Source organism: Rhodotorula toruloides, assembly GCF_000320785.1.
Source record: "Rhodotorula toruloides NP11 unplaced genomic scaffold Scaffold3, whole genome shotgun sequence".
NCBI classification, from domain to species: Eukaryota; Fungi; Basidiomycota; class Microbotryomycetes; order Sporidiobolales; family Sporidiobolaceae; genus Rhodotorula; species Rhodotorula toruloides.
Window position 1 is genome coordinate 773,987 of NW_015622963.1, and position 25,633 is coordinate 799,619.

General features: G+C 61.9%; 12 protein-coding genes across 12 annotated transcripts in view; 8 read left to right on the forward strand and 4 right to left on the reverse strand.

Annotated features, from left to right (window-relative positions):
- RHTO_04863 (uncharacterized protein) overlaps positions 1-216 on the reverse strand; it is a gene marked incomplete at both ends in the record, with an annotated part of 1,585 nt that extends 1,369 nt beyond the window's left edge. Inside the window, one exon of the mRNA XM_016418526.1 lies at positions 1-216. This exon is cut by the window's left edge and continues 192 nt beyond it. Coding sequence (XP_016275802.1) covers positions 1-216 — 216 coding nt within the window.
- Positions 217-565: 349 nt separating this feature from the next.
- Positions 566-2,511, forward strand: RHTO_04864 (uncharacterized protein; the record flags this gene model as incomplete). Its single annotated transcript, XM_016418527.1, has 5 exons — positions 566-754; positions 1,369-1,668; positions 1,729-1,941; positions 2,280-2,307; positions 2,372-2,511. The coding sequence occupies 5 exons, from the start codon at positions 566-568 to the stop codon at positions 2,509-2,511; spliced, it is 870 nt and encodes a 289-aa protein (XP_016275803.1).
- Positions 2,512-3,158: 647 nt separating this feature from the next.
- Positions 3,159-8,523, forward strand: RHTO_04865 (uncharacterized protein; the record flags this gene model as incomplete). Its single annotated transcript, XM_016418528.1, has 7 exons — positions 3,159-3,285; positions 3,347-3,786; positions 3,843-5,357; positions 5,415-6,981; positions 7,040-7,570; positions 7,652-7,973; positions 8,028-8,523. The coding sequence occupies 7 exons, from the start codon at positions 3,159-3,161 to the stop codon at positions 8,521-8,523; spliced, it is 4,998 nt and encodes a 1,665-aa protein (XP_016275804.1).
- A 182-nt stretch (positions 8,524-8,705) lies between these two features.
- On the forward strand, positions 8,706-10,967 carry RHTO_04866 (uncharacterized protein; the record flags this gene model as incomplete). Its single annotated transcript, XM_016418529.1, has 4 exons — positions 8,706-8,883; positions 8,993-9,062; positions 9,122-9,241; positions 9,308-10,967. The coding sequence occupies 4 exons, from the start codon at positions 8,706-8,708 to the stop codon at positions 10,965-10,967; spliced, it is 2,028 nt and encodes a 675-aa protein (XP_016275805.1).
- A 449-nt stretch (positions 10,968-11,416) lies between these two features.
- RHTO_04867 (aspartic-type endopeptidase) lies at positions 11,417-13,082 on the forward strand (the record flags this gene model as incomplete). The annotated part of the gene is made up of 4 exons (XM_016418530.1): positions 11,417-11,727; positions 11,823-12,245; positions 12,309-12,788; positions 12,860-13,082. 4 exons carry the CDS (start codon positions 11,417-11,419, stop codon positions 13,080-13,082), a joined length of 1,437 nt encoding a protein of 478 aa, XP_016275806.1.
- A 350-nt stretch (positions 13,083-13,432) lies between these two features.
- RHTO_04868 (plasma membrane SNARE protein) lies at positions 13,433-14,736 on the forward strand (the record flags this gene model as incomplete). Its single annotated transcript, XM_016418531.1, has 3 exons — positions 13,433-14,048; positions 14,127-14,240; positions 14,303-14,736. 3 exons carry the CDS (start codon positions 13,433-13,435, stop codon positions 14,734-14,736), a joined length of 1,164 nt encoding a protein of 387 aa, XP_016275807.1.
- Positions 14,737-14,902: 166 nt separating this feature from the next.
- Positions 14,903-15,903, reverse strand: RHTO_04869 (phenolic acid decarboxylase; the record flags this gene model as incomplete). Its single annotated transcript, XM_016418532.1, has 8 exons — positions 14,903-14,928; positions 14,993-15,047; positions 15,108-15,362; positions 15,426-15,471; positions 15,534-15,572; positions 15,635-15,643; positions 15,756-15,771; positions 15,831-15,903. The coding sequence occupies 8 exons, from the start codon at positions 15,901-15,903 to the stop codon at positions 14,903-14,905; spliced, it is 519 nt and encodes a 172-aa protein (XP_016275808.1).
- Positions 15,904-16,264: 361 nt separating this feature from the next.
- RHTO_04870 (microsomal epoxide hydrolase) lies at positions 16,265-18,101 on the forward strand (the record flags this gene model as incomplete). The annotated part of the gene is made up of 10 exons (XM_016418533.1): positions 16,265-16,512; positions 16,580-16,825; positions 16,888-16,941; positions 17,019-17,095; positions 17,193-17,340; positions 17,413-17,443; positions 17,500-17,565; positions 17,620-17,663; positions 17,720-17,766; positions 17,833-18,101. 10 exons carry the CDS (start codon positions 16,265-16,267, stop codon positions 18,099-18,101), a joined length of 1,230 nt encoding a protein of 409 aa, XP_016275809.1.
- A 311-nt stretch (positions 18,102-18,412) lies between these two features.
- RHTO_04871 (phenylalanyl-tRNA synthetase alpha chain) lies at positions 18,413-20,549 on the forward strand (the record flags this gene model as incomplete). The annotated part of the gene is made up of 10 exons (XM_016418534.1): positions 18,413-18,640; positions 18,743-18,985; positions 19,041-19,156; positions 19,221-19,313; positions 19,370-19,498; positions 19,554-19,669; positions 19,727-20,053; positions 20,112-20,349; positions 20,410-20,449; positions 20,505-20,549. The coding sequence occupies 10 exons, from the start codon at positions 18,413-18,415 to the stop codon at positions 20,547-20,549; spliced, it is 1,575 nt and encodes a 524-aa protein (XP_016275810.1).
- Positions 20,550-20,947: 398 nt separating this feature from the next.
- Positions 20,948-22,092, forward strand: RHTO_04872 (cytochrome-b5 reductase; the record flags this gene model as incomplete). The annotated part of the gene is made up of 4 exons (XM_016418535.1): positions 20,948-21,289; positions 21,352-21,534; positions 21,592-21,923; positions 21,984-22,092. 4 exons carry the CDS (start codon positions 20,948-20,950, stop codon positions 22,090-22,092), a joined length of 966 nt encoding a protein of 321 aa, XP_016275811.1.
- A 57-nt stretch (positions 22,093-22,149) lies between these two features.
- On the reverse strand, positions 22,150-23,820 carry RHTO_04873 (peroxisomal biogenesis factor 2; the record flags this gene model as incomplete). The annotated part of the gene is made up of 5 exons (XM_016418536.1): positions 22,150-22,752; positions 22,810-22,927; positions 22,979-23,300; positions 23,354-23,501; positions 23,584-23,820. 5 exons carry the CDS (start codon positions 23,818-23,820, stop codon positions 22,150-22,152), a joined length of 1,428 nt encoding a protein of 475 aa, XP_016275812.1.
- A 206-nt stretch (positions 23,821-24,026) lies between these two features.
- RHTO_04874 (ran-specific GTPase-activating protein) lies at positions 24,027-25,174 on the reverse strand (the record flags this gene model as incomplete). The annotated part of the gene is made up of 5 exons (XM_016418537.1): positions 24,027-24,101; positions 24,157-24,443; positions 24,498-24,626; positions 24,689-24,840; positions 25,044-25,174. The coding sequence occupies 5 exons, from the start codon at positions 25,172-25,174 to the stop codon at positions 24,027-24,029; spliced, it is 774 nt and encodes a 257-aa protein (XP_016275813.1).
- Positions 25,175-25,633: the final 459 nt, after the last annotated feature.

The window sequence follows — 25,633 nt, forward strand, 5'->3', positions numbered from 1 at the left end:
GGTTTGCGCGTGAAGCAGGCGACGGGGAGAGCTCCCTTGCAGCTCGTCGTACTCGTAAGGGTCGAAAGTACCAGAGGCAGCTTTGTTCAGCCCGGAACGAGCGACTTTTCCTCGCACCTCCTCCTCGATCCGCTCGAGCACGATCGCCTGCCATCGAGAGAGAGCGCTGGTCTTTTCGCGGGCTGTACTGGTAGGAGAGGCGGTGACGAGATGCATTGCGTTTGAGCGAAGGCGCTACGTCGGGCCCCTCTCGACGAACTCGCCCGCCTCGAACTCCGCGCGAGCGACTGTCGAAGTTGTAGAGGCGGTGAGTCCTGCGAAAGCCGACGCCCTTGCTTTACTGCGCTCCGGCAGTAGGCTCGTGTCCGTAGCGGCGTGACTGAGGCGGTTTGAGGACGGTTTCTGGAGAGAGCGGAGGTTGAGAAGGACGAGAGGCGGGCGAGGGTCGGCGACGAGGGTGCCGAGGCGTACGTAGGCATGGGTTTGCGAGGCGAATGGCTCTGGTGCGTGGCAAAGAGGGGTGGAAACGGATCAGTACAATGCTCTCACTAGAGAGGGGCGTAGGATGGGGGTCAAGCGAGGAGAGCAACAACATCGTGCGCACCCGAGACTGACTGGGGAGAGAGTTCGACAGCTTGCCAAGCACAAGCGAAGCAAGTCAAGGGAAAGAGCCGCAGGAGTCGAGCTCGAGTACCTTGAGACTCGTATGGTCGGAAAAGTCGTGCGGGCTGAGGTTGACAAGCCCAAGTGGCTTGTGCGCGTTTGTAGCATGTCGTTGGAGGATTGACAAGTGCGCACGCGCTCACTGCGCAGGACAAGCCGAAGAGAGGGATCGGAAGAAGGGAGAAGAGCAAGTTGCAGGTCCAGGAGGAGATCTCGGTCGAAGCGTTGGGTCTTGATTGTTAGCTCGTTGGCGCGACTTCTCAGGCGTCGTCCGGCGATGCGCTGCATTGTAGCACGCTCGTCGGAGCAGGAAGGGTCGTGGAGGTGCCTTGCTCGCAAAGCGGAGGGACTGCTGCAGTTGGGAGCGCCGTAACTCCTGACCCGCCGAAAGCCACCTCTGCCTCCTCATCAGTGCTCACACATGCCCACACAGACTATGCGCAAGTCCAGGCCAAGTGTCAGCGACTTGTTGACCTCCTCCTTCACCGCACTGTCTTGAGAACGCCAGCGGGATAGGAGCAGGACGCACGTGAGTCTCCATCCTCCTCCTTTTGGGCTCGCGAGAATAGCTGGATCTCCAGGAGCTGTGGGACGAGCGGTAGGCGGGTCCGAGGTGAGGTTGCGAGTGCGGACGAGGAGGACAAGCGACGGCGTGCGAGCGGGCGTCGAGGGCGATAAGGTCGGTCTGATGGCAGTGGGCAGCAGTCTGAGAGTCCTAGAGGTGTGGATCGCAGCAGGGAGACGAGCGAACGCCGTGGCTCGCGGCCAATCTGGGAGCGAGCGCCCGGTTGCGATCCCACTTTGGCCGCGAGCCACGGCGACCGGGTGCTCGCAACTCGCTCAGCTCGCGCTGTGTGGTCTCGCTTGTTCGTCCAGTTACTTCCACCGCTCCAATGCCTCGATGCCGCGCCAGCCGCGCCGCGCCCTGCCGTTGAGCAGACCTCCAACATTGGTCCGGACTTCGACGGTTCTCGCTCGATTCGCAGGCAGCGTGCTGGGCTAGCAGTGCGTTCAATCTCTTTACCGAGCTGTTCTGATTATGCTGACCGAGTTTCAAGCCCGCAGAGTCGATGCGGATCGCTGGGGCGCGAACCTCGACTTCCTCGCTACGACTGTCGGCGCCGACAGCCGTGGCCAGCATGTCGAGCCACGTCACCCGAGTTTCGCCGTCGTGATTCGCCCGACATCGGTTTCTGCCGGACGCTCGCCCGCCTCCTTCGACCCGCTCGAACGCTCAAGCTCGGCTTCACCCGCAAGAGAAGGAGATCGAGGTTCGAGGTGCGTTCTTCCATCCTCCCAGCAGTGTCTGTAGCGGGAGAACGAGGAGGGCCGTGTCTGCGAGGCGCTCCCTTTGGCAGACTGAGGACGAGGCGGGCGGCTCGCAGGGTGCGGTTCAAGATGCGGGCGTCGAGAAGGGTTGCGCAGGTGCTCGGTAGACTCTGCAGAGTCTGTGGAGTACGCCAAGCTTTGTATCAAAGCAGCAGGATGCGTGGGCGATGAGATGGGAACAGATCGAGGGGGCAGGCCTTCCTGGCCCGCGAGCCAGTGAGGGACAGCACCCGACTTGCGGCCGTTCTCGCTCACGACACGCTTGCTGACTTGCTTTAATTGCGCAGATGATGCTTACCCATTCAAGCTTGCTCGGTTCGTTCGTCACGCCTCCTCGAGCCTTCGCTTTGGCTCAGGACTGGCTCTCCTCCTCTTGCAGGCGACTTGCTTCGCGCCGTCGCGACGCAAGCTCACGCAGACTTGCACCCCTCTGCGCATGCTGCGCTTGCTACAACAACGAGTTCTGTCTCGCAGCAGAAGCCCACTCGGCTCGCTCCGCCTGCTCGACCTCGACAATGACTGCCGTCCCGCCTCTGCTCTCCCTCCATACTCGTTTCCTAACAGATTGGCTTTCAACTCGGAGGGAGGATACACGGATCCGGTTAGGGTCAACAGGCGAGGCGGATGGAGCGAAAGGTTCGGGTGCGAGGGTACACGCGAGACGTAGATGTGCGTACTTACATCTCGCCGGTTCTGCTTCAAGGTCGCTGACGTTCTCAGAGCGCAGCTTGTTCTCGCTGAATCGCACTCTTGTCGCAAGTTGCGCAAGGACACCGCGAGGGAGGAAGGCGAACTCTGGCTCGGCGAGGAGTCCGTGTCGTTGGCGTCCCGACGACAGCGTTCGTCGCTGCGTCCACCTGGCGCTTGAGAGCATGCTGTTCTTTTGGCATCCCTTGAGCTGCCGCGGACCTTCCGAAAGGACCTCCTTTCTGCTCTTTTCCTCGTCCATCGCGCTTTGCTTCGGCCTCGTCCCGCGCTTGCTTTGCTAGGGACTGCAGACTGACATTCCGCTAGCTTCCTCACGACCTGTCTTCACACGCTCGTCCCCCGTAAGTCCTCGCGACGCCTCACCCGCTCCGTCTCGTCATCATGCTGATGGCCCACTCGCTTACTCGTACTCCGCTCGCGTCGCACGCACGCAGTGACGCCTCTACTCCGACGCCTGCATGGGCATTCGCGGGTTCTTTCAGCTCGCGCGGGAGGCGGGGGCGATGGTGGAGGAGTTCGTGCGAGGCGGCCCTGCAGCGGTTGGGAGGGTGCTGGCGGGCTGGCTGAGAGAGAGGGAGATTCAGGGTGGGTCTCCTTCACTCGAAGCGTGCCTATCACAGCTGACTTTGCCATCTCCGGCGTGCAGTCCTATTCCTCGACGTCTCCTCCCTCACCGGCCACATCCTCGTCCAGCAAGAACAGCGACAGGCTCGCGAAGACCGACTCGGCGAACGCTTGCCGCACTACCAGGCAGCTTTCACGGCGAGATCGTGTGACCACCTCCACGCCCTCCTCCTCCCCATCCGCGCGGCTCTCCCTGACCTCGCGATCCATCTCGTGTCCGATCACTTCGACTATCGCCCGTCGACCAAGGAGCCCGAGATCGAGAAGCGCGAGAAGAAGCGGCTCACGGTGTGGTTCGAGGGTGCTATGCAGCTCGTCAAGGAGGTGAGGAGGAAGGGGAAGAATCATGTCGGGCATGCGCAGCGACTTCTGGAGAAAGCAGGTCTTGCTGAGGTGCACAGCGGGCTTCCCAAAGGAGCTGTTGGACTTCATCGCGTGCAGGCTGAGGAGATCGCTGGATGCGTGCGTTCGTTTTCTTCCATCCCCCGAGTTGAGCGGCTGCTGACGGGTCCTTGTAGTCGTCGGCTTCGGCCAGATGGCAGTGCGACAACGTCCTCCTCGTCACCGCGCCGTCCGATGCAGACGGTCACCTCGCGCGCGCCGCCCTTGCCGCATCCTCTCCTTGCGCATCGTCCAAGCCTCGCCCCCTTCACGGCCTCGTCGAGCCGACTCAGCACCTCGACCTCCTTGCCAAGCAGTCCGTCTCGCCGGCCAGGATCCTGACGCTCGCCGGCGACAGCGATCTGAGCGCCAACGCCGGCTCCGGCGTCGCCCGCTTCTTCGCGAGGATCAACTGGCAGACTGGCGGCGCCTCGCTCGGCGTGATCGACAAACGCGACCTGAGCCTGTCCCTCGGCTACTCGACCAGCGGTGTTGAGCTCGCCAACGCCGCACTCGCCATGGGACAAGACTCGACTGGCAGCGGCATCCTCGGCCTCGGCATCAAGGCCGTCGTCAACCCGAAGCCGGAGTACATGGCCTTTGCCGCCGAGGATTGGGGAGCCCTCGCACGCGACGACAAGGTCGAGGAGCAGCGGTTGTGGGACGAGCGTGGAGGAAGTCTCGAGAAGGCGCTGAAGGTCAAGGTGCCCGAGAAGCCATGGGGCGAGGAGATGAGGGTCTTTCGCGGCTATGAGGGTGCGGTCGTGTCGAAGATGGCGGTAATGGAGCGCGTCTGGGTGACGGTGCGTGACGAGGCGCAAGCTCGGAACCCGAACCCCTCTCCTCCTCGCCGACACAACCTTGGCTTGCCCACCTCGACTCCTCCTCGCACCGCACCTCGATCCCCGAAACAAAAGCTCCCACCCTCGCCTCAGACTCAATTTGTACAAGTTCGCTACCGTCCTCAGGTACCCACCTCGGCCGACCAGCTCGCCGTGCTCGACGCCACGAAGCCCGCCAACCCCGCCCCAATCGTTACGCCAACTGAGACGCCGAGCGGAGGCAAGAAGCGGAAGCGGGAGTCGTTGAAGCTGAAGGTTCCGAGTGTTGAGGCAGGCCGACAGGCGAAGCGGCAGGAGAAGGAGGGGAAGAAGGCGGACGCGATTGAGGGAAAGGAGAAGGGCGACGAGCCGGCCGGTGACAAGGAGAAGGTCCCACAGGCGACGCCGATCCGCGACTCGGCACCGACAAGGACCCGGCGAATCAACCTCAAGAATGCGGTCCAGTCGGCCGACTTGCTCTACATCCTCCGCCTCGCCAACATTGTCTTCACATCCGTCGCGCCGGTCCTCATCTCGAGTTCCCTGTCGCTCCTTCTCACCTCTCGCAAACGGTTCGACAAAGCGAGCATCGGGGCGATCCGCCTGGCGCAGGACTGCGCGGACTGCACCGCCGACGTCTTCAAGCTCGTCGACCTTGTTCTCGACTTCACGCTCAACCAGTCGCGACAAGGGACGTTCCGCGAAGCAAGCTTGGCGGAGACGGCGAGGCAGGAGCTGGGCCGAGGAGCAGACGGGTCTGCTGTCGCCGCGTGGGCGGAGGAATGGGACAGTCTTGCGGAGGAAGAGCAAAATGTTGCCCTCGAGCGTTCCGTGTGTCTTCTTTCGCTGTCGCAGTTCCACAACACGCTGACGTCGCCACTTTCACAGCTCCCTCTCGGCGACGTAAGGGTCGCCAAGTCCGTCCAGCAGCACCTCGACATCCCTCCTGTCATCGCCGTCTTCCTTCTCTATCCCGGCGCGCAAGCGATCCTCAAGGACCTCGTCGCGCAGGCATCGACTGCCGTCTTCGTTGCTCGCAAGGCTCGCGCTGGCCGCTTTGTCGCCGACCTCGTCTCGTCGATTCTCCTCGGCGGCGTCAATGGCACGCCCAACTTGGATGTCGACATCGACGATGCGACCGCAGCCTCTCGCGCTCGACTCGCAGCCGCATGTCATGACGACCCGGCGCTCGAGAAGGAGGTCGTCTACATTTGCCGTCAGACCTTCCTTCGCACGCCGTCGCATACCATCCTGCCGTCGACCGAGCTCCTCAACACACTCTCAACCTTCGCCCAGTCGCTCTCCCCCGATCTCGAACAGCGTTTCGCGTCGACCCTGTCGCTGCCCAGCATCGACGACCTCGCCTCCGTCCTCGTCATCTGCACTCAAGTCGCAAGCCGCCTCATCATTGAAGCGGCAGACGCTACCGCCCGCACGCAATACGACGAGGATGAGGCGCTTCGCCCGAAAAACCTCGCGCATCGCGGCAACTCCTCGCGCTGGCGCGACAGTGTTCACGAGCTGCTCGTCGAGAAGCTCGTCAACGCCGGCATCGTCGCAGCAGGTGCTGGTCGACCGCACGAGTCCGCATGGAGCGTAGAGGAGTGCGACGGAGCTGTTCTGGCGGGCCGGAAAGCGCTGCTCGATCTGAGTAGGCGTACGGTAAAGCGCAACCCGAGTGAGAAAGCGGGATCTGCGGCGCCGGCGGAGGACAAGGAGGAGGGAGAAGCAGACGAGGAGGATTCGAAGGAGCAGGCCTGGCCCATGCGACGCTCGTCTTTCGCCCAGCTCATTGCTGGCGGAGCAAGCACCCTCCTTTCGCCCGAGATCCTCCTCTTCTTCTTGGAGGAGCAGCTCAGCCAGTCGTCGGCAAGCGTCGTCAAGGATGAAGCCGGACTCTCGTCGACGACCTTCCTCCCGACACACGCTCCAATGAGTGCCGCCGACGCATGCTCGCTCATCTCCTCCATTGCTGAGGAGCCCGTCATCGTTCCTCGTGTCGCCGCCACGCTCAAGGACTACATCCCCTTTCTCTCTCGCATCAAGAGCCACGACCGGAAGACCGACGACACCCTCGGCAAATCGCAGGACGCAGCGGATCACTTCTACTACTGCAGCCAGCTCCTCTCGCTCCTCAACATCGACTGCACCACGCTGTCGCCGCACGCCCCGACTGCAGCGCAAGACCGCACCTTGCGCAACATTGCGGCTCAGATCGAGGCAACTTGGTCGGGAGGGGTCATCAGCGTTGGCAGAAAGCCGATCATGAAGCCAACGCCGAGGCAGATCCTGCAGCTGGCGTCCGGCGACTTGCTCGAGGCGTTCCGCATCGTCTTCCCATCCTTCAAGCTCCCGCACCTTCCCCGCGGCTCAGTCACCTTCTCCCACAATCGCATCCACGTGCATATCCTTCGCATCGACACTCCTCCTCCCTACTTGCTCAAGAGCTTGTACGGTATGTCGTCCCTCCTCTTTCTTTGCGATTCTCTGCGGCTGACATTCTTCCGTCTCAGGCTCAGCGGCTGCGACGCCTCGGAAACTGACAGTCGGCTGCTTCCTTCGCGATGCCTACGAGTCGGCCAAGTCAGCCAAATACTTCACCGGCCTCGCGCTCCCTCCCGCCAAACTCGTCGAGCAACATTCTCCCTCCACCTCAAACACGTCGACATTCTTCGACGAGAACGACCAGCCGCTTGATCGACGACTTGCCGAGCGCCCCGTCACGCCGCGCCAGGCGCAGGTCAAGCCGGCGCTGTCGACGCTCCCGTCCGTGCCGTGGCTTGGAGGCGACAACCTCGTCGAGCTGCGTCGCTTCCTCGGCCTTCAGCCAGATGGTTCGGGCGGCTACGACAAGAATGTCCTGGTCATTGCCTTCAATCTTGGCTCGAAGAATGTCGGCGTCGGCTGCGCTGAGCGCCCAGCAATCCCCGGCTCCGTCACATGCATCCGCGTCCGTGACGCCGTCTTCCTCGGCTCAGAGCGAGAACTGCAGCGTCGGGCGCAGCAGAAGGCGACACTTTCAAGCAACGCTGGGCCCTCAAAAAGTGCGTCTGTTTCAACCTTTTCTCGTTCGACGCCGTCCTTCGATGACAGGTACTGACTCTGACCAATCTACACACCCTCAGGGACCGCCTTCGACTGCCAACGCCAACGCCAGAAGCTACTCGACCAGGTCGCGCACGAGTTCGTCAGCGAGGCGGTCAAGACGCCTCCGCACGGCATCGGCTGGCCCGTCGTCGAGAAGGTCGTCGTTGCGATCGGCGGTGGCGACATCGAGGCGGCTTTCGGACAGCGTGGTAGCAAGGCGGCCGGCCCCTTCATCGCGTCAATCATCCAGCACTTCGAGGCGCAATTCGGCAAGGGCAACGTTGTCGCGCGCATTGTCAACGAGGCTTACACCTCGTCGCGCTGCGTCCGCCTCCCGTGCCGCAAGAAGGACAACAAGCCGTGCGTTGTTCTGCTCACTCATCCGGTCTCCGTAGCTGACTCTGCGGGAAACAGGCTCGTCAAGTACGTCTGGACTGAAGGTCCTCGTAAAGGTCGCCAGTTCTACCGCATTCTCTACTGCGCCGACTGCGAGCGCACGATCAACCGCGACGAAGTCGGAGGACAGAACATCCTCACGAACGTCCTCAGCGCCGTTCGGTTCGGCTTCGGCGCCTTCACCGCCAAGTTCGCCGCCCGAATGGGCTTGAAGTGGAAAGGCGTTGGGGATGCGGCGCAGATGGGAGGCGAGGGAGAGGGAGAGGGCGTGGGAGAAGAGAAGGGCGAGGGAGAGGAGAAGGGCGAGGCCGAGGTGGACGACCCGACGACTGCTCAGGAGAATCCCGCGACGACAAGCGCCGGTACTGCCGATAGCCCTCTTGCCGACCAATCTCTCCCGGCTGACGTCCGCCGCGACCTCAACGAGCTCGAGGACGACCTGTACCTTCACCCGGAGGAATACGTCGTTCGCCGCGACGCCATCCTCTCCCGTGTTCGCCAGACGGGCAGTTAGGCGACCTTGCAACGCATTTGTTCAGAAAATCTCGCTCAACCTGCTTGTGCTGTCCCGAATTTCTTTGAGAGTATTCACATGCTGCACTTAGGGTTCACATCGCTGCAAGCGCTTGTTGCCATCGACTTCTTCCTCTTCTTCCTCCGCTGCACACCATCAAGCTGGCTCGACTGTGGCTGAGGATGGCGAGACAGCTAAGCACCACAGCTGCGAGGCAGACTGAGCTACCCAGTGCTGCTTCGTCCGCTTCCTTCGCCTCCTTCACCGACCCTGCCCCTTCATCATCGACCTCGAGGTTGCCCGCGCAGCCCGCTGCCACCTCGAGCGCCAGACCAGCCACTCCGTATATGTCGACAAAGCGTGCGCATGCCCACGGACTCGAAGGAGGACGCGAGAAGGGCAAGGGGCCGGCGAAGAGGGAGCGCAAACAGGCTGGCATGCGGGGAAAGTGGTGGCCGACGCTGCACAGTCGCACTGGTCAGGGGCAAGGATGTACGTCTGGGGCATGCCGGCGCCGAGCAGCAAAGTCGCGGCTTTCGGTGCGCTCTTTCTCCGTCGCGCGGGCTTGTCCGGCTCGCGTCAACGCCTTTGCCCGCAGATCTGGACGGTACGATCATCCAACCGATGAATGGCAACCCGTTTCCGAAGGACTCGTACGACTGGGAACACTTTGTGGCGGTTCCGTCGTCCGCAAGTCGCAAGACTTGCTTCGTGACAGGTAAGTGTCGCTTCCTACTTGCCTGATACTTGCTGAGATGACTCGTACTGACCCTGGCTCCCGCAGCTACGCCATTGTCCTCTTCATGAACCAAGCCTCCCCCTTCTCCGACCTGAGCGCCGACTTCCGCCGCAAGATCCCCTTCGTCTGCCGGCGCGTCAACGTTTCGCTGCACGTCTTTGCATGCTTCGAGTTTGACGAGATCCGTCGTCGAGTACTGGCTGCGGGAGGGTGCTACGCATCGCTGCGCGCGCGGGTCGTATACGCCAACACACACCTCATCTCCCCCTCCCTGCACTCGCTCGCATACTGGCCCGCTCCGCCATCCTTCCTCGCCTCCCTCCTCCTCCAGTTCGTCTGGGGCGGCACCTCGCACTACTACGCAGTGCAGAAGGACACCGTCTTCCTCCAGGTCGAGCAAGGAGGACTCGGCCTTCTCAACCCTGTCGACCTCGATCACGCCAACTCGCTCGCTTTCCTCGATTCGATCTATATGGCGACTCCCTCCCTTTATCTCGACCTCGCCCTCGCTTCCCGCAATCGCACCCTCCGGCCTCAACAACCCGACTCGTCCTCGCCTTCCTCCTCCTCGCCTGCCTGGTCTCCCTGGTCCATCTTCCGCGCCTCAAAAACAAGGATCAAGAGTCATCTATGGTCTCGTACCCTTTCTGCACTACGCTCTTCACCCCTGGCTGTGTCGCTGTACGGGCTTGGACCCGCTCCCACCGCCTCTTTTTTGTCCCTTCCTCCCTCTCTCTTCTCGCCGCGGACTCACCAAGGTCAAAACCATCGCTCAACTGTACCACCATCATCGCATCACCAACAACTGCCAACCCGGACTCTACACACGCTATCTCCCGACCTCGCCCCCTCGCTCCTCATCCGGTCGCCTCGCCGCTCGGCACGACTGGCTTCTGTTTGTGGCTGCTCACCCTCTTCTGCGTTATTATCTTCCCCTCGCCGACCTTGCTGGAACCCCCATCCCTCTCCCTACTCCTCAGGACCCGCCTCCTACCGCCTTCTCCTTCCTCGGCCTCCCTCACGGCTTCTCCGCCTCCGCCGCTCGCCGCGCTCTCGTCGCCCGCCGCACAGTCGTCGCACTACACCCACGACTCGAGCCGCACTTGCCCCAAGCCGTCCCACAGGCGACGTCCACTCGACTTTGGCGCTGGCTTCGTCGTCAACCGGCAACTCCGCGGGAGGCAGACACGCATTGGAAGATTCTACAGGGCGCACTTACGACTGTCGACGGCAGTTACAGATCGCTGAAGACGACTGCTGCATCTTCTGCGGATTGTGCGACTCCCTCATCCACGCCCTCTTCGACTGCGACTTCTCCTCGTCGTACTGGTCCGCCCTCGTCAGCCTTCTCGCCCACAGCATCAACGACTACATGACAACGACGACCCTCGCGCCCGACGAGCTTCTCCTCGGCCTGCCCACCCTCTCAGCCGTCACCGACGTTTCGTCCTCGCCTCTTCTCCGCGCCATCGTCGCCATCGGCTTCCAAAACGCTCGTCGACACTCGCTGGGCTCGCATTCGGCCGACAAACCCCACTCGGACGTCGCCGTCCGCCGATACGCTGGCAAGTCGCGCCTTCGCAGCCATCGCCGTCCGCCTCGAGTAGGCTTCCTCTCGGATCCTGGCGGGTCCTTCGCCCTTCTTTCGCCCTCGCTTTCTTCTTCCCGTTATAGCCTTTCAGGACTGAGCGTACTGCGCCTTTAGTGTGTAGGAGCTGCCCCTGTAGTTGCGCTTCCAGCGCGATGGGCCGTTGAGCCCGGGCTATTGCCTTGCAACGCATTGATACAAAAAAAAATCGAGTACATTGCAGTAGACAACGTCAAGTGTATTGCGTTGTCCTCTACGGAAGCAAAAGCGTCGAAGAGGCAAAGAGAGGAGTGCGGCTGATTTTCCGCCAAGTCCCCGTCGACGACAGGAGCTTCGATGCGTGCGAGGTTCGTGCGTCCATGCGAAAGGGTCCATTACAACGAGTGAATACAACCAGTTTGTAATGCTGTATAGCCCGAGGTGACGTTGTCCGCGCCGTGCGCAGTTCGATTGATGCCGAAGTCGTCTCGCAGCGACCGGACTCTCTTGCTCTCCCTCTTCCACACGCTTACCCGTCGCCTGCTCGACGAGCGTGACAGGGACTGCTGCTCAACGCACTCGCAACCATGCCCTCGCCACTCGCACTCTCGCTCGCCGCACTCGCAACCGCATCCCACCTCGCAGCAGCATCGCCACTCGTCCCGCGCTCTCCTGCCCTCGACACCCGCGCAGACAGCACACAGCGGTCACACATCACCGTCCCCATCCGCAGACGCAATCCCGACGCACTCGCGCGCCGCGACGCAGACTCGTTCCGTCGCAAGGCAGAGTCGCTCAGGGCAAAGTATGGCGGGATCGCGCCCAACATGGTCAACGCCACGCCCGCAGAGCGCGAGAAGCGACAGAACTCGATCCAGATGACCAGCTACCAGGACTCGTGAGTGTCGCGCACCATCTCACCAGCCTCGTCGGTGCGCTGACGGACGCTCGCTCCCTCGCTCCTCCTTGGCACGCTCGGTCGGACTCGCGCAGCGAATGGTACGGCGAGATTGACGTCGGCACGCCCGCGTCAGGCTTCTCTGTCGTCCTCGACACGGGTTCGTCCGACCTGATCCTCGCCGAGCCCAACTGCCAAGGGTGCAACTCTGCGACGCCCGGCTACTCCCCCTCTTCGTCCTCCACCTCGTCAACCTCTCAAAGCAACTTCCAGATCACCTACGGATCGGGCAGCGCGAGCGGCGCACTCGTCAAGGACAAAGTCAGCATCGGCAACTACTCGCAGCCGAACCAGATCTTTGCCGCGTGCGACTCGCTTCAGAACATCGTCGATGGCACGATCAGCGGGATCCTCGGACTCGGGTGGCAGCGCATCGCGAGTTCGGGAGCTGAGCCGCTCGTCCAGTCGCTCGCGGCGAACGGGACTCTCCCGCAGAACGTCTTTGGCTTTGCCTTCCAGTGCGTTTCGTTTCCCCCCATCTACTGCTAGCTCAGCTTACTGACGCGCTGGACCCCGCGCAGGACCCACACGTTCACGACGCAGTCGTCGCCGACGGCGCCGGGCGGCGAGCTGACGATCGGCGGGCTCGACACGAGCAAGTACTCTGGCTCGATCAACTGGATCAACATCGCGCAGCCGCCGGGGTACTGGGCGATCCCCTTGCAGGACATCACGGTCGGGGGCAAGTCGCTCGGGATCACGGACGACCAGGTCGTCATCGACACGGGCACGACGCTCATCGGCATGCCCACCGCCCAGGCGGAGCAGATCTACGCCCAGATCCCCAATTCGCAGCAGATCAACCTCCAGGGACAGTCGGGGTACTACTCGTTCCCGTGCACCCAGAAGGTCGACGTCAGCTTCAAATTTGGAGGCGTCGACTACCCGATTCAGGAGAACCAGTTCAACGCGGGCGCCGTCGATTCGCGAGGACAGTACTGCCTCGGCGCCGTCTTTGCGCTCGAGACGCAGTCGAGCAGCATCTCGTTCATCGTCGGAGAGTGCGTCCACGTCCTCCCTCTCTTTCCGCTCCTTCGCCTCGTACTGACTCGCTCGGTCGTCTCGCTCGCAGCGCCTTCCTCACCGGCGTCTACAACGCCTACCGCTTCGACCCGCCCTCCGTCGGTTTCGCCACCCTCGGCTCTGGCGGCTCGTCCGCCTCGTCGGGCTCGAACGAGTCGTCCTCGTCTGGCTCGTCGTCGGGCGGTACGAGCGCCGCGTCGTCGAGTGCCGTGAAGAAGGGCAGCGCGGCGGTCGCGCTGGTCGCGGCTGTTGTGGCGGCGCTTCTCGCTTGAGACGGGCATACAGCTTTCCGCGCTTCTACACTACAGACGCTTTCCCTTTCCCCTTCTCTCTTCCCACGATGTAGCTAGTACAATCTTCCACCGCCGCATCCTCCCTCGCTCATCCCCTCCAGTCCAGTTGTAGCACTACTCTCCAGCCGCATCCTCTCCACCTCGCTCGCTCCAGCCGTCTCACTCTATTCGTATCTCTCCAAGATCTGCTTTGCACGCTGCAACACTACATTTTGCATCGCTTCTCGAGTAGCGAGGTCGGCCCCCGTACTTGCGTGAGGCTGTGCGAAGTGGCTTGCCCCTCCTCTTCCCTTCTCGCCCACCCACGCTTACAGACCCGCACGGCTACGATGGGTCTGTTCGGCGGCAAGAAGAAGGACAAGATCCCCGAAGTCGGCGGTCCCACCTCCTCCTCCTCGTACGGCCACCCCGGACCCGCACCCTCCATCTCCGGCACCTCGTCCTACAGCTCCAACCCGCCTCCTTCGTACCGCACCGCACCTTCTTACGTACCCCCGAGCCAGGGAGGGCAGGGGTACGCGTCGACGAGTCACTTCAATCGCCCGCAGGCCCCACCGACGCAGGGGTATGGGCAGGGGCAGGGGGAGAGACCGCCTGTTGAGCCGGCGGGTGGGAAAGGCAAGGGCAGTTGGTTCGGGAAGAACAAGAAGGGAGAGGACATGGAGGCGAGGAACGAGTTGTTGCAGGGTGCGGCGGCGCAGGCTCCCCCTCCTTCTTCGAGATACGGGCCTGGCGGTGGAGACCCTTACTCCCCAGCACAGGGAGGGTACGGCCAACAAGAGCAGCAATTCGAGAACGAGGAAGATGAGGAGGTCGAGGGGATCAAGCAGCAGATGCGGTTTGTCAAGCAGGAGTCGCTCGCGAGTACGAGGAACGCGTTGAGGATCGCGAGGGAGACGGAGGAGACTGCTAGGGCGACGCTGGATCGGTTGGGAGAACAGTCGGGTGCGTGCGCGGCGGCTCTCCTCTCGTGAGTCTTCGAGTGCTTCGAGTGCTGACGATCAGAACGCGTCGATGCGACAGACCGCATCGCCAATACCGAGCGTCACCTCGACCTCGCCAAGGCGCACAACGACCGCGCTGTCGACGAGACCAAGGAGCTCGAGGCCTTGAACCGCTCCATCTTCCGCCCGAACTGTTCGTCCCCGTCCTCCTCCGACCAAGGTGCATGCGCATCGCTGACTCCGCATGCCCCGCAGTCACCTTCAACAAGCAGGCAAAGCGTGACCGCGAAGAACGCCGCTTGCTCGACCGGCACAACGCCGAAAAAGCCGAGCGCGAGCAAGTCCGCCGCGAGCAATACGAGTCGCGCCAGCGCATCGACAATGCGTTCAACCGGATGGACCGGGACGCCGAGAATGCCGCGGGCGCAAAGGCACGTGCCAAGGCTCGCGGGAGCGAGAGGACGAGGTATCAGTTTGAGGCGACGGCGAGCGACGACGAGATCGAGGACGAGATGGACGACAATTTGAACAACCTTGCGCACGTCACGGGCAACCTGAATTTGCTCGCCAAGGCGATGGGCACCGAGGTTGACGGGCAGAACAAGAAGTTGGGCAGGATCACGGACAAGGCAGACGTGCTCGACAACAAGATCGTCCGCTCAACCCAGCACCTCGGTCGCATCAAGTAGTCGCTCGGCACGCGCTCGTCCTCGTCGCCTATACCCCGCACTGTTCCCGCCGTTTCTGTATCGCCGTCGTGTCGCCTTTCGGTTCTTGCGTAGCTCTCGCCTTTCGAGCCTGTATCACTCGCTTCGTCCGTCTCTCGCGCAAGCAGAGTCACATATGCACGTCATTTCAGGACTTGCGGGCAGCTTCTACAGCTATTCGGATGAGGAAAGTCAGTGTCTGCGCCAGTAGAAGCGGGAGGAGAACGAGTTCCTGCACGCACAGTCGGCCAGTCCATCTCGATGTCCTGCAGGCTGCCCTTGCCCTCGTAGATCTGGCGTTGTCGACGTCAGCGAGAGGTTTCCGCGCCCCAACGCAGCAGTTTGCAACGCACCTTGTCGATCGTTGCCTGCTCCGGCAGCTGGTATCGCTGCCTCGGCTCAGGCTTGTCCACCGCCAACTCCCTCCACTTCTCCAACTTGTCCCTCTTGTACCCATGCGCCTCCTCAGCGCGGTTCCAGTGGCCCCACGAGAACGACATGAACGTCGTCACGCGCTTTGCGGTCAAGTCCAGCGCCATGCTCACGACTGTGCCGGTCTCCTCGAGCCAGCTGATTTGCCAGAGGTCGGGGCGGATGCGTTGGTAGTACTGCGGTCGGAGGAAGGCAGCGTGAGTGTCGAGGAGACGAGTGAAAGGAAGAGCGAGACGAACGGCGGTCTGGTAGTTGCTCCTGCCCGACATGGGGCCGCCATGGATCCTGCACAGTAGAGACAGGGTTACCTCGACTTGTCAAGAGCTGGGAGGAGATGCCGGGCTCACGCATAGACGATTCGTTCGTGATTCGGGACCCAGAATTCGCTGAAATGAGCAGGGCGTGATTAGCGGGGAACTGTCAAAGTGCAGCCCAAAGAAGGACTCACTACTTCCACCTGCCAGAGTGTCAAAAAGGAGCGGGTAACGCGAGAGAGCAACACAGTCAGTCGAGCGCGAACTGCGAAGGTCAACCCGTTGCGAGCCCGCAACGTCGCTATGCAAGCTCACCCGTTGTCGTAAGTGTCTAAGACGACCAGACACGTCAGCTCATGGCGCGCACAATCAGCCCAGTGGCGTACGCACACTCGAGGTGCTTGTTGAGAAGTTCCTCCTCGAAGTGAGCGGGTACAGGTCGCGACTCGTTCGTTGCGGGCATGGCAGCGTGTTGTGGACGTCGAGAGAAGGAGGTCGAGTGTGTCGGAAGAGCGAAAGAGACGCATCAGCAGCCTGTGCGCACTGCGAAATACGCCGCAAGTTCGGCCTCCGCTCAAAGTGTCGTCGCAGTCCACGGCAGTCGACCCGGGACAAACGCTTTTCCGTCTTGTCAGCAGGATCCGGTGCGCTCAGCAGCTGCAGTTTGTAGAAGAGCGCTCGCTCGCTTGCGTCGTCGGTAGGGGGAGAATCGAGGATCGTTGCCAAGCGGACCAACAACGCAACAACGTCGCCGGGTTGAGTTCCACGCTTCCACGCTGCTCTCCTTGTCCCTCCTTGGCCCGTTCAGCTGCTGCACAGAGACCATGGCGACGCACACATTCGCTTCGCCTCCCACCCGCTTCACCGTCGACATCCCGCAGTCAGAAGTCGACGAACTTCACTTCCGACTCGACAAGAACCGCTGGCCAGCGGCAGAGATCGTTCCGGAGGATGGGACGGACGATCCGACGGCGTTTGGTCTTGGAGCAGGACCGACGCTGCCACTCATGAAGGAACTGGCGAAGGGTTGGCGCAAGTTCGACTGGAAGAAGGCGCAGGACGACCTCAACACGTACACAGGCTTCCCCTGGCACTCCTTTCGCCTTGTAGGCTCGCTGACAGGTTTCTACGTCCCACAGCTTCGAGCACTACACTGTCGAAATTGAGGATCTCTCGATCCACTTCCTCCACCACCGCTCGACTCGTCCGAAGGCTGTTCCCCTCATCCTCTGCCACGGCTGGCCAGGCCACTTCGGCGAGTTCCTCAACGTCATCCCGCTCTTGACGGAGCCGGCGGACCCGTCTGCACAGGCGTTCCACGTCGTCGTGCCCTCGATGCCTGGTTATGCCTGGTCTTCGCCTCCTCCGTCCTCCAAGTGGAGCATGTGCGTTTCTTTGCTTCCCTTTCGTACTGCTCTTGATACGACTGACCCATTTTCGTCGCCAGGCCTGACACCGCGCGGGTCTTCGACAAGCTTATGACCGGGCTTGGCTACGAGAAGTGCGTCCATGAGCTCCGCGACGCTTCTTGAGCGTTTCTCGACTGCGCAAGACGATGCTGACACTGCAGCTGGGCAGGTACATGGCGCAGGGCGGAGACTGGGGCAGCATCGCTGCTCGCTGCCTTGGCTCGCTTCACAAGGATCACTGCAAAGGTCCGTCCCGTCCCTATCTTCGCTACCTCTCCTTTCAGCTTCCCGCAACCTCGATGCCACACACGCACTGACACGTCGAAACCGGCGCACCCCGCAGCCGTCCACCTCAACTTCCTCCCCGTCTTCCCGCCCGTCCCGATGTGGCTCATCAACCCACACACGCTCCTCGCCTGGGCTCCGCGCTTCCTCGTGCCGGAGAAGCAGGCTGCGCGTATGAAGCGCGGGTTGGCGTATCTCGAGAAGGGGTAAGTTCGGGCGCAGGCGTCGCGTTTCCGTCGAAAATGCTGACAGGTCCTCTTCACATTGCCTCAACGTAGCTCCGCCTACTACGTCATGCAGCAGTTGACGGTGGGATTGACCATACTCACACCTGACGAGCCAGGCTGACGCTTCAACGCCCGCAGCCTCGCACGCCCGCGTACGGTCTGACCGACAGTCCCGTCGGCTTGCTGGCCTGGATTGGCGAGAAGGTGCGTCCCCTCCTCATCAGCATAAGCTCAAAGCTGACACGTAGATGCGCACAGTTCGAGCCGACCATTCAGGAGGCGAGCAAGCAAGCCCAGCCGACGTACGTTTTCGCCGGTAGCTGTCGCTCGCCACCTTCGCTAACGCCCCGCTGCGCAGCCTGACTCGTGACGAGCTCTACTTCACCTGCTCGCTGTACTGGTTCAGTGCGTCGAGTCCGCGCCTCCTTTGTCGCGCTTGCTGACCTCCGTTCCGCTACCTTCGCTCCGCAGCCCGCTCAATCGGCACCTCCTTCCTCCCCTACTCGCTCAACCCGCACTTCACCACCTTCCTGACCGACAGCAAGTACCACTTGCCCAACTTTGCCCTCTCGCTCTACCCGGGCGAGATCTACTGCCCTGCAGAACGGGACGCTAAGCGAACTGGCAACCTCAAGTGGATCAAGGAGGCTCCGGACGGAGGACACTTTGCTGCGCTCGAGAAGCCCGACGTGTTTGTCGACCATCTCAGGGAGGCGTTCGGCGTGATGTGGGAGAAGTGACCGATGGGGGTTGCGGGCGGATGTTTGGGTGTTCAGGGTCTAGGTCCTTAGTCGATCGCCTCGTGCAAAGCAGCGCAGCAGTTCCTGTCGACCGGTCACCTCGCTGAGCAGCTCGAGAGTCAAGCAGGAGGTCGGTGAGCAAAAGCCCCACGCGTAGAGACAGTAAAGCTTGTAGCAGCAGCTGTCAGTAGCATGGACACTCTGCTGACGAGCACACGGCTCCAGCGGTGCGGCGAGGTCTGCGAGTGAGCTGTTCTGGGTCAAGAGGAGGAAGGCGAGGTTCGCCAGGACCACCAACGCTGCACATCACCATGAGCGTCCTTCCGCCTGCCGAAACGCTTCAGTCGGTGGTCTTGCACACGCTCGACCAGCGCGGCACCATCCCCGACACCCGCTCGCTCGCCCTCGCCCTCCCCGCCGGTGTCGACACTTCGGCACAGCTTCCTCAGCTCGACGCACCCGAGGCCGCTGTCGTGGGCCCCAGCGTGGACAACCAGAATGCCTTGAAGGCAGTGCTCGACTCGCTGGCTGCCCGTGAGGTGAGTTGACCGTGCTTCACCTCGACTCGTTTCTTTGCGATGAAGTTGCGGGTCGATGAGGAGGCCTCTTGACGGCTCGCTGACAGTCTCGCATGCACGCAGATGGTCACTTTCCGCCAGGTCAACGTCGACCAGCACGTCCTGACCTCCGAAGGCAGTCAAATCGCCCAGTCCGGCTCTCACGAGTATCGCGTCTGGTCCGCCTTGCCGCCTCCCGCTTCCGAGACTGGCTTGACGGCCAAGGAGATTGAGGCAAAAGTTGGAAAGGACACGGCAAAGGTTGGGCAGGGAAAGGCGATGAAGAACAAGTGGGTTGTCAAGAAGGGCGATGGGTTCCTCCAGGCGGTGCGTTCGCTGCCCTGCGTTCCCCGCCGAAGACGATCTAACGAAGCTTCTGCAGGTCGCATCGGTAGACGACGTGACGCAGAAGGACTTGCTGGCGATTCAGAGCAGCGGCGCACACTCGGACGAGAAGCTGTTGGCGGAGTTGCGGAAGCGCAAGCTGATTGAGAAGAAGTGCGTACATCAGCGTCTTTTCCTACGGTGTTGTTCGCTGACAAGATTGGCCCGCGCCCTGCAGGAAGACGTTCTACTACTCTGTCGAGAAGGGGCCGAACTTCGCGACAACAGTCGCCAAGCTGGAGACGGACTTGACGGTGGAGTTGCTGAGCTCGTGCGTGGACCTCCCTCCTCTACGAACATCGTAATACTGACCTAGTTTGTCTACAGTGGAGCATGGGAGCAGGCGAGCTTCAAGAAGTACAACTTCGAGGCGGAGGGTGCACCAACGTTTGGCGGCGCGCTGCATCCGCTTATGAAGGTCCGCGAGGAGTTCCGCAACATCTTCTTCGAGATGGGGTCAGTACAACGTTCGCTCCATCACATACTCGTCAGCTGACCTGAACTCACCCAGCTTCACCGAGATGCCCACAAACCGTTTCGTCGAGTCGTCGTTCTGGAATTTCGACACCCTCTACGTCCCTCAGCAGCACCCTGCACGAGAAATGCAGGACACCTTCTACGTCAAGGGTGCGCCGCTTCACCGCGCTTCCCCTTTTGCAGCGACTGACTCGGTCTCTCCCGCAGACCCCGTCGAGTCGACCGGTTTCCCCGGAGACTACTACGAGCGTGTCAAGCGGGTGCACGAGGTCGGAGATTACGGCTCGACCGGCTACCGCTACCCGTTCTCGAAGGAGGAGACGTCGCGCCTCGTCCTTCGCACGCACACCACTTCCGTCTCTTCCGCCCAGCTCTATCAGCTCGCCAACCAGCCTGGAGGCTTCAAGCCCGCCAAGATGTTCTCGATCGACCGCGTTTTCCGTAACGAGGCTGTCGACATGACCCACTTGGCCGAGTTCCACCAGGTCGAGGGCGTTGTCGCCGACTACAACCTCACCTTGGCGGACCTCATCGGTGCGCCCGAGACTCTTTCACACTGAGCACAAGCGGTATTGACGTCTCCGTCGCGCAGGCTTCATGGAGGTCTTCTTCTCGAAGATGGGCGTCAAGAACCTTCGCTTCAAGCCGGCGTACAATCCCTACACGGAGCCGTCCCTCGAGATCTTCTCTTGGCACGAGGGACTCGGCAAGTGGGTCGAGATCGGAAACTCGGGCATGTTCCGGCCGGAGATGCTCGAAACGATGGGCTTGCCGGCGGACGTGCGGGTGCTCGGATTTGGCCTGAGTTTGGAGCGACCTACCATGATTCGGTGCGTCATCTGCTCTCTCTCTTTTGCTGCCGGTCTGCTGACTCCCGTCCACTCGCGCAGCTACGGTATCTCCAACATCCGCGACTTGCTCGGCCACAAGGTTCGTTCCTGCCTCGCTTCATTCTCACAAGTTCCCGCTGACCCTCTTCGTACAGGTGCCTCTGGAGATGATCGAGAAGTCGGCGGCCGTGCGTTTCTAGACGAGGGGACCGCTTGTCCGGTAGATCTCTTCGATCCGCTCCACTTGCAAGCAGTACCCTCCCGACTTGAGTTCCCGTGTCCCTTGCGTGAATGTTCAGGCCCTGCTGCAGGTTGTCTGCCCCATCAAGCATGTCAAAAGCCACTCTGGCGACTTCTCCGACTTCATCAACTTTCCTCGAGAGGTGCATCGCCTCCTCGACCTTCACCACGCTTGCCCTCTCGCTGCTTCACTCCGGTCATGCTTTCGCGCTCATTATCGCACCTAACAGCGGCCCCTCTGCGCCTTGCGTCTACCGGCGGGCCTTCTCGCGCGGCTGCAGGACTTTTGGCAGGTTCGCATCGGAGAGGGATGAAGCAGGCAGCAGCAGCGGCAGGCGCAGCTGGGCGGAACCCACATATGCCAGTATCGGTGCGAAGATACTCCACCGCTCCCTCGCCACCGTCCCCGCCGCCAGAACGCCCCTCAAACCGCCTCCTCCCTCTCACCGCCGGATTCGTCCTCCTCGCTGGTGGCGCATACCTCTACCTGGCTCGCGAAGAGCCTCCCCTGCTCGGCTACGACCGCTGGACGCCGGTCAAGATCAAGTCTATCACGCCTTTGACGCCGGAGACGTCGTTGTTCCGCCTTGAAGTGCCGAAAGCGCTTCTTCCGCCTGGACTGGGCAGCGATCCTTCTGCACGACCGATCCTCAGCCTTTTCGTGAAGGAGCCGAATCTGCAGATCCAGCGGGCGTACACTGTGAGTCGGACGCCGTCCATTTGGAGTGGAAGAGCTTGCTGATCGTCCTTTCGCTTCCGCAGCCTCTCACATCCTCCTCCTTCAACCCTTCTGGTCCCGCCGAGCTGGACCTCGTTATCAAGCGATACGCAGACGGCGAGCTGTCACCCTACATTCACCGACTAGGACCTGGCGATGAGTTGACCGTGCGAGGGCCGGCCATTACTTGGTATTACCGCCCGCAGGACTGGGATGAAGTCACTTTCGTGCGTCGAGGCTGAGGGTTGATTCTGCGGACTATCGTTGACTCGCGTGTTCGGCAGGTCGTCGGCGGAACGGGCGTAGCTCCAGCATACCAATTCGTAAAGGACATGCTCTCCGCCTCCTCTATCGACACCCCGAAAGTCTCCATCGTCTACGCCTCTCCATCACCATCCCGCATCCTCCTCAAAGACTCCCTAGACGCCTTCCGCGAGCAAGATCCCTCTCGACTCTCGCTTCACTACCTCGCCGACCGATTAGACCCGAACACGTCTAGCAAGACGGCGCCACAGGATGTGACGATTGCTTTCCCGGATGGGATGACGCTGAAGAAGCTGTTGGGAAAGAAGGAGGATGGGAAGCGGAGAGTAGTGATTGTGTGCGGTCCTGAAGGGTGAGCAGACGCGCTTTCCCGGACTCTCTTCCCTCGTAGCTGACGTGGTTCTTTGCGCAGAATGGTCGAAGCGGTGGCAGGACCGCGCGGGCGGAACTTTTCGCAGGGACGGGTAGGAGGCGTCCTGAAGGAGCTGGGCTTCACCGAGAGGGAGGTCGTCAAGCTGTAGAAGGCGATGTCGTAGATCGATAAACTATTACAGCAGTCCCAGCGCTGCTACAGAGTCTCACCCCGCGAGCTCTGCCTTCTCTTCCGCCTTCTCTGCTTCGTCGTCCATTCCCTCCACTCCAGCCGCGACTTCGACAGGCACTTCCCTCTCCGCTCCTGTAACGTCTCCACCACATCTCAAGCACGTCCAACTATCATCCGCCTCCTCATCCGCCTTCGCCAGCGCTCCAACAACGCAGTAGTAGCAATACCTGCACCGTCCCTCGCAGTTCGCGACATAGGGAATCTTGACCGACGTATCGCCGCCGTCTGCTGGTCCTGACGTGTGCAGGAGAGACGCAGAGGGAAGGGTCGGGTCGGCGAACGAGGCGGAGGGAAGGTGTGTCGGCGGAGCGGTTGAGAGGGAGTAGCAGATTGGGCAGGTGTGGGCGGGGAGGAAGGCGAGTGGACCTGCGGGTTTGGCGGTGCCTTTCGAGTCGGTTTTGGAGGCGGAGGAGGAGCGCAGGGAGGAGAGGCCGAGCGTGCTGGCGAGAGGGGCGGGGAGAGCGGTTGCGAGGGAGCGGAGGGTGGTCGACTTGGTTGCGCGAGACGAAATAGCTTTGACGACCCGCAGTCGGAGGCGGTGGAGGTTGACGAGCGGCAGGAGGAAGAGGAGAAATTCCTGCGGAGAGCAGGGAAGTCAGAGAGGCAGACAGCCTGGAAAAGCAGGCGGGCGCACGGTGAAGGCTTCCCAGACAAGCTGGCGGTTCAAGAACTCGAAGCTGACGTTGGGAGTGAAGGCTCGCTGGGCGTAGACGAGCCGCATCTTCAGCACGCGGTCAATCAAGGTCCGATACCTGTCGAGGAATTGTCAGCGGAGTCGCAAGAACAGATGGATGCTGGCTCACCGTCCATTGTACAGAAACACCAGGAAGTTGACCAATCCCAGGACTGCCGAAAGCCGCTCCCCGACGTTCAGCAGCTCCCAACCTGTCCGCTTCCACTCCCTCTTCCACTGGATCATCTCCTCCTCTCTTCGCCGGCCCCTCGCCATCAGCCGCCGCAGGTCGACGAGAGAGAACCAGCTCCGTGGGAGAGGTTCATCCGCCCACGAAGACGTGAGCATGCGGTCTTGCAGGCGGGAATGGAGGTAGGGAGGGAGGACGACGAGGAGCGTGTAGGCGAGTTTCTGGATCCGCGTCAAGTTCGAGTCGGTTGCGGTCGATTGTACTATGTCGCATGGGTCAGCGCGCGTCCACAGAGAGTGAGAAAGCGGCACTCACGGCCTTTGGCGTGCCGCCCCTCGTTGCGATATCTGAGGTTTTGGAGGGCGGAGCCGTAGGTCGCGCCGCTCTCCCACAGCGACAGCTTGAGCACCGCCAGTCTCAGCAGCGCCATGAATTCTGGCTCCCACGTCCGTCCTCCCGCTGGCTGTTACGCGAGCAGAACCCCACATCGAGGTAGCCGAATCAGCCGGTTGTTCGAGAGGGAGAGAGAGTGAACGGGGACGCACCCTGACGCCATCGAGAGCTGTCTTGACTGGTCCATGGAGTATACCTTCGAGCTCGTTGTCCAGGAGCGAGGCGTCGAGCTGGGAGACTCGCGAGACGCGGAGTGCGGGCGATGGGAAGCGAGCGAGCGAGGCGCGCAACTGCGGGAGCTTTGCAAGGGATGCGGGCGGTGGCTGCCAGAAGCGGTCGAGGTCTGCAGCGCCAGCGTCAGCCGTGCTCGAGCCAGCTTGCGTAGCCATCGTGAGCGAGCAGAAGTCAAGCCGGCATCTCGCTCCTCCGGCAAAGGTCAATTCTCGTAATCAGGCTGGCATTGCGGCAGCTAGCGAGCGAACTGTTCCGTAAGAGGGGATAGGGTCCACGTCGAGAGGGGATAGACTCGGGAATGCGAAAGGGATGCGTGAGGGAGAGGGCGTTGCAAGTGGAAGTCAAGAAAGCAGAGCGCGGCTTAGGCGGTCGCGGGAGGGGCGTCGGCCTTGCCCGACTCCTTCGTCGCGGCGTGGGCGTCCTCCTCAGACGGGCGCTGCGGGGCACACGGTGTCAGGGCTGCGTTCGGAAGCGAGGACGGCAGCACTCACCTCAGCAGTCGGCTCCTTGACCTCCTCGCCCTGCACAACCTCGACCTTCTCGGGAGGAGGGACGACACCCTCATCCTTGTACGCGGGAGGAGCGTCCTCGGTCGCGTTCTCCGCCGGAGCCGCCTCCTTGCCCTTCTCGACGGGGACGCCGGTCTGCGTCGTGCTCGTGGCGTCGGCAGCGACGGGTGCGTCCGACGCGACGGGCTCGGGTGCCGCGTTCTCGCCGCTCAGGAGCTTCTTGTTCGTCTCCTGCGCCGAGAGGAAAGCGGTGCGGAAGAGGTTGGCGTCTGTACAAACGAGATCAGCGATCGCCTGACGAGTCGGGGAGCTCGACAACGCACTCTCCGAGTTGGCAAAGCGGATAGCAAGAGTCTCAGCCTTGGCCTCGCCGTCCGAAACGTCCGCCGCGACGTTGTAAACCCACGACCGGTCCGAGCCGATGTTGGGCGAGAGGGCCATTTCGGGGGTGACTGCGCGGCGCGACAAACACGTCAGCGCTGGCTTAACTCGGTAGAGAGTTTCCTGAACACACTGTAGTGGTTGGCGCAGACCTTCAAGGTCTTGTCGCGGCGCATGACGAGGCGGACCTTCTTCGACTGCTTGTGCTGGAGAAGGCGGACGTCGCCGGTGCCGCGCTCCTTCCACTCGGACGAGTCGGACGAGAAGCGGAAGAGCTTGGCGCGCCTGCGAGCGAGCGATGGGTGATCAACTTCTCCTCGTCGAACAAGGGTGAAGCAGAGGCGCGGGTCGAGGGCCGCGAGAAGCGCAGACGGGGCTAGTAGCAGTCCAGCCAGCTTCATGGACCCTGCACGGAGCTCCCTACCATCCACAGCGCCCCGCCTGCCCTGCTCGCCGCCTCTGACGCCGGGAGCATCGCGTGAACTCACATCTTGAAGAGGGCCTCCTCATCCTCCTCGTGCGTCTTGACCTCGACAGTCTGGTCGAGCTTGACGACAGGCTCAAAGACGGCGGTCGACTCCTCCTCTCCCTGCGGCTTGGTGGCTTCTTCGGCAGACATCTGTGGACGAGGACAAGGCGGAGTTGGGACACGAGTGTCAGCTCGGCGCGCGCTCTGGACGGCTCGGGCGCAGCTGTAGTCCGCTCAAGAGCTTCTCAGTGGGCCCACGCACTTTGTTCGGTCGCTGTGTGAGGTGGTGAACGTGTGGGAGCGGGTCAAGGTGCGGGACGGTGGATCCCCTTGGTCTCGTCCAGCTCACTCGACTCGCTCTGATGGTGGACTGTGCGCGCCAGCCTGCTACTGAGACTCGCTTGAGCCGTATGTCGACCCGCCAGGACCGCGCAGTGTCTCTCGCTTCTCGTGTTCTCCTCGTTCGCTCATTGCCTCAACATGTGGAGTTCTGAGCCAATCAAGCTGGATACGGGTCAGACTGATTTGTGCGACGTCGAGGCTATCCTTCGGATGCTGTTCAGCTTGCTAGCGGAGCGCGGCATGCATTGACGACCCTCGCGGTCCCGG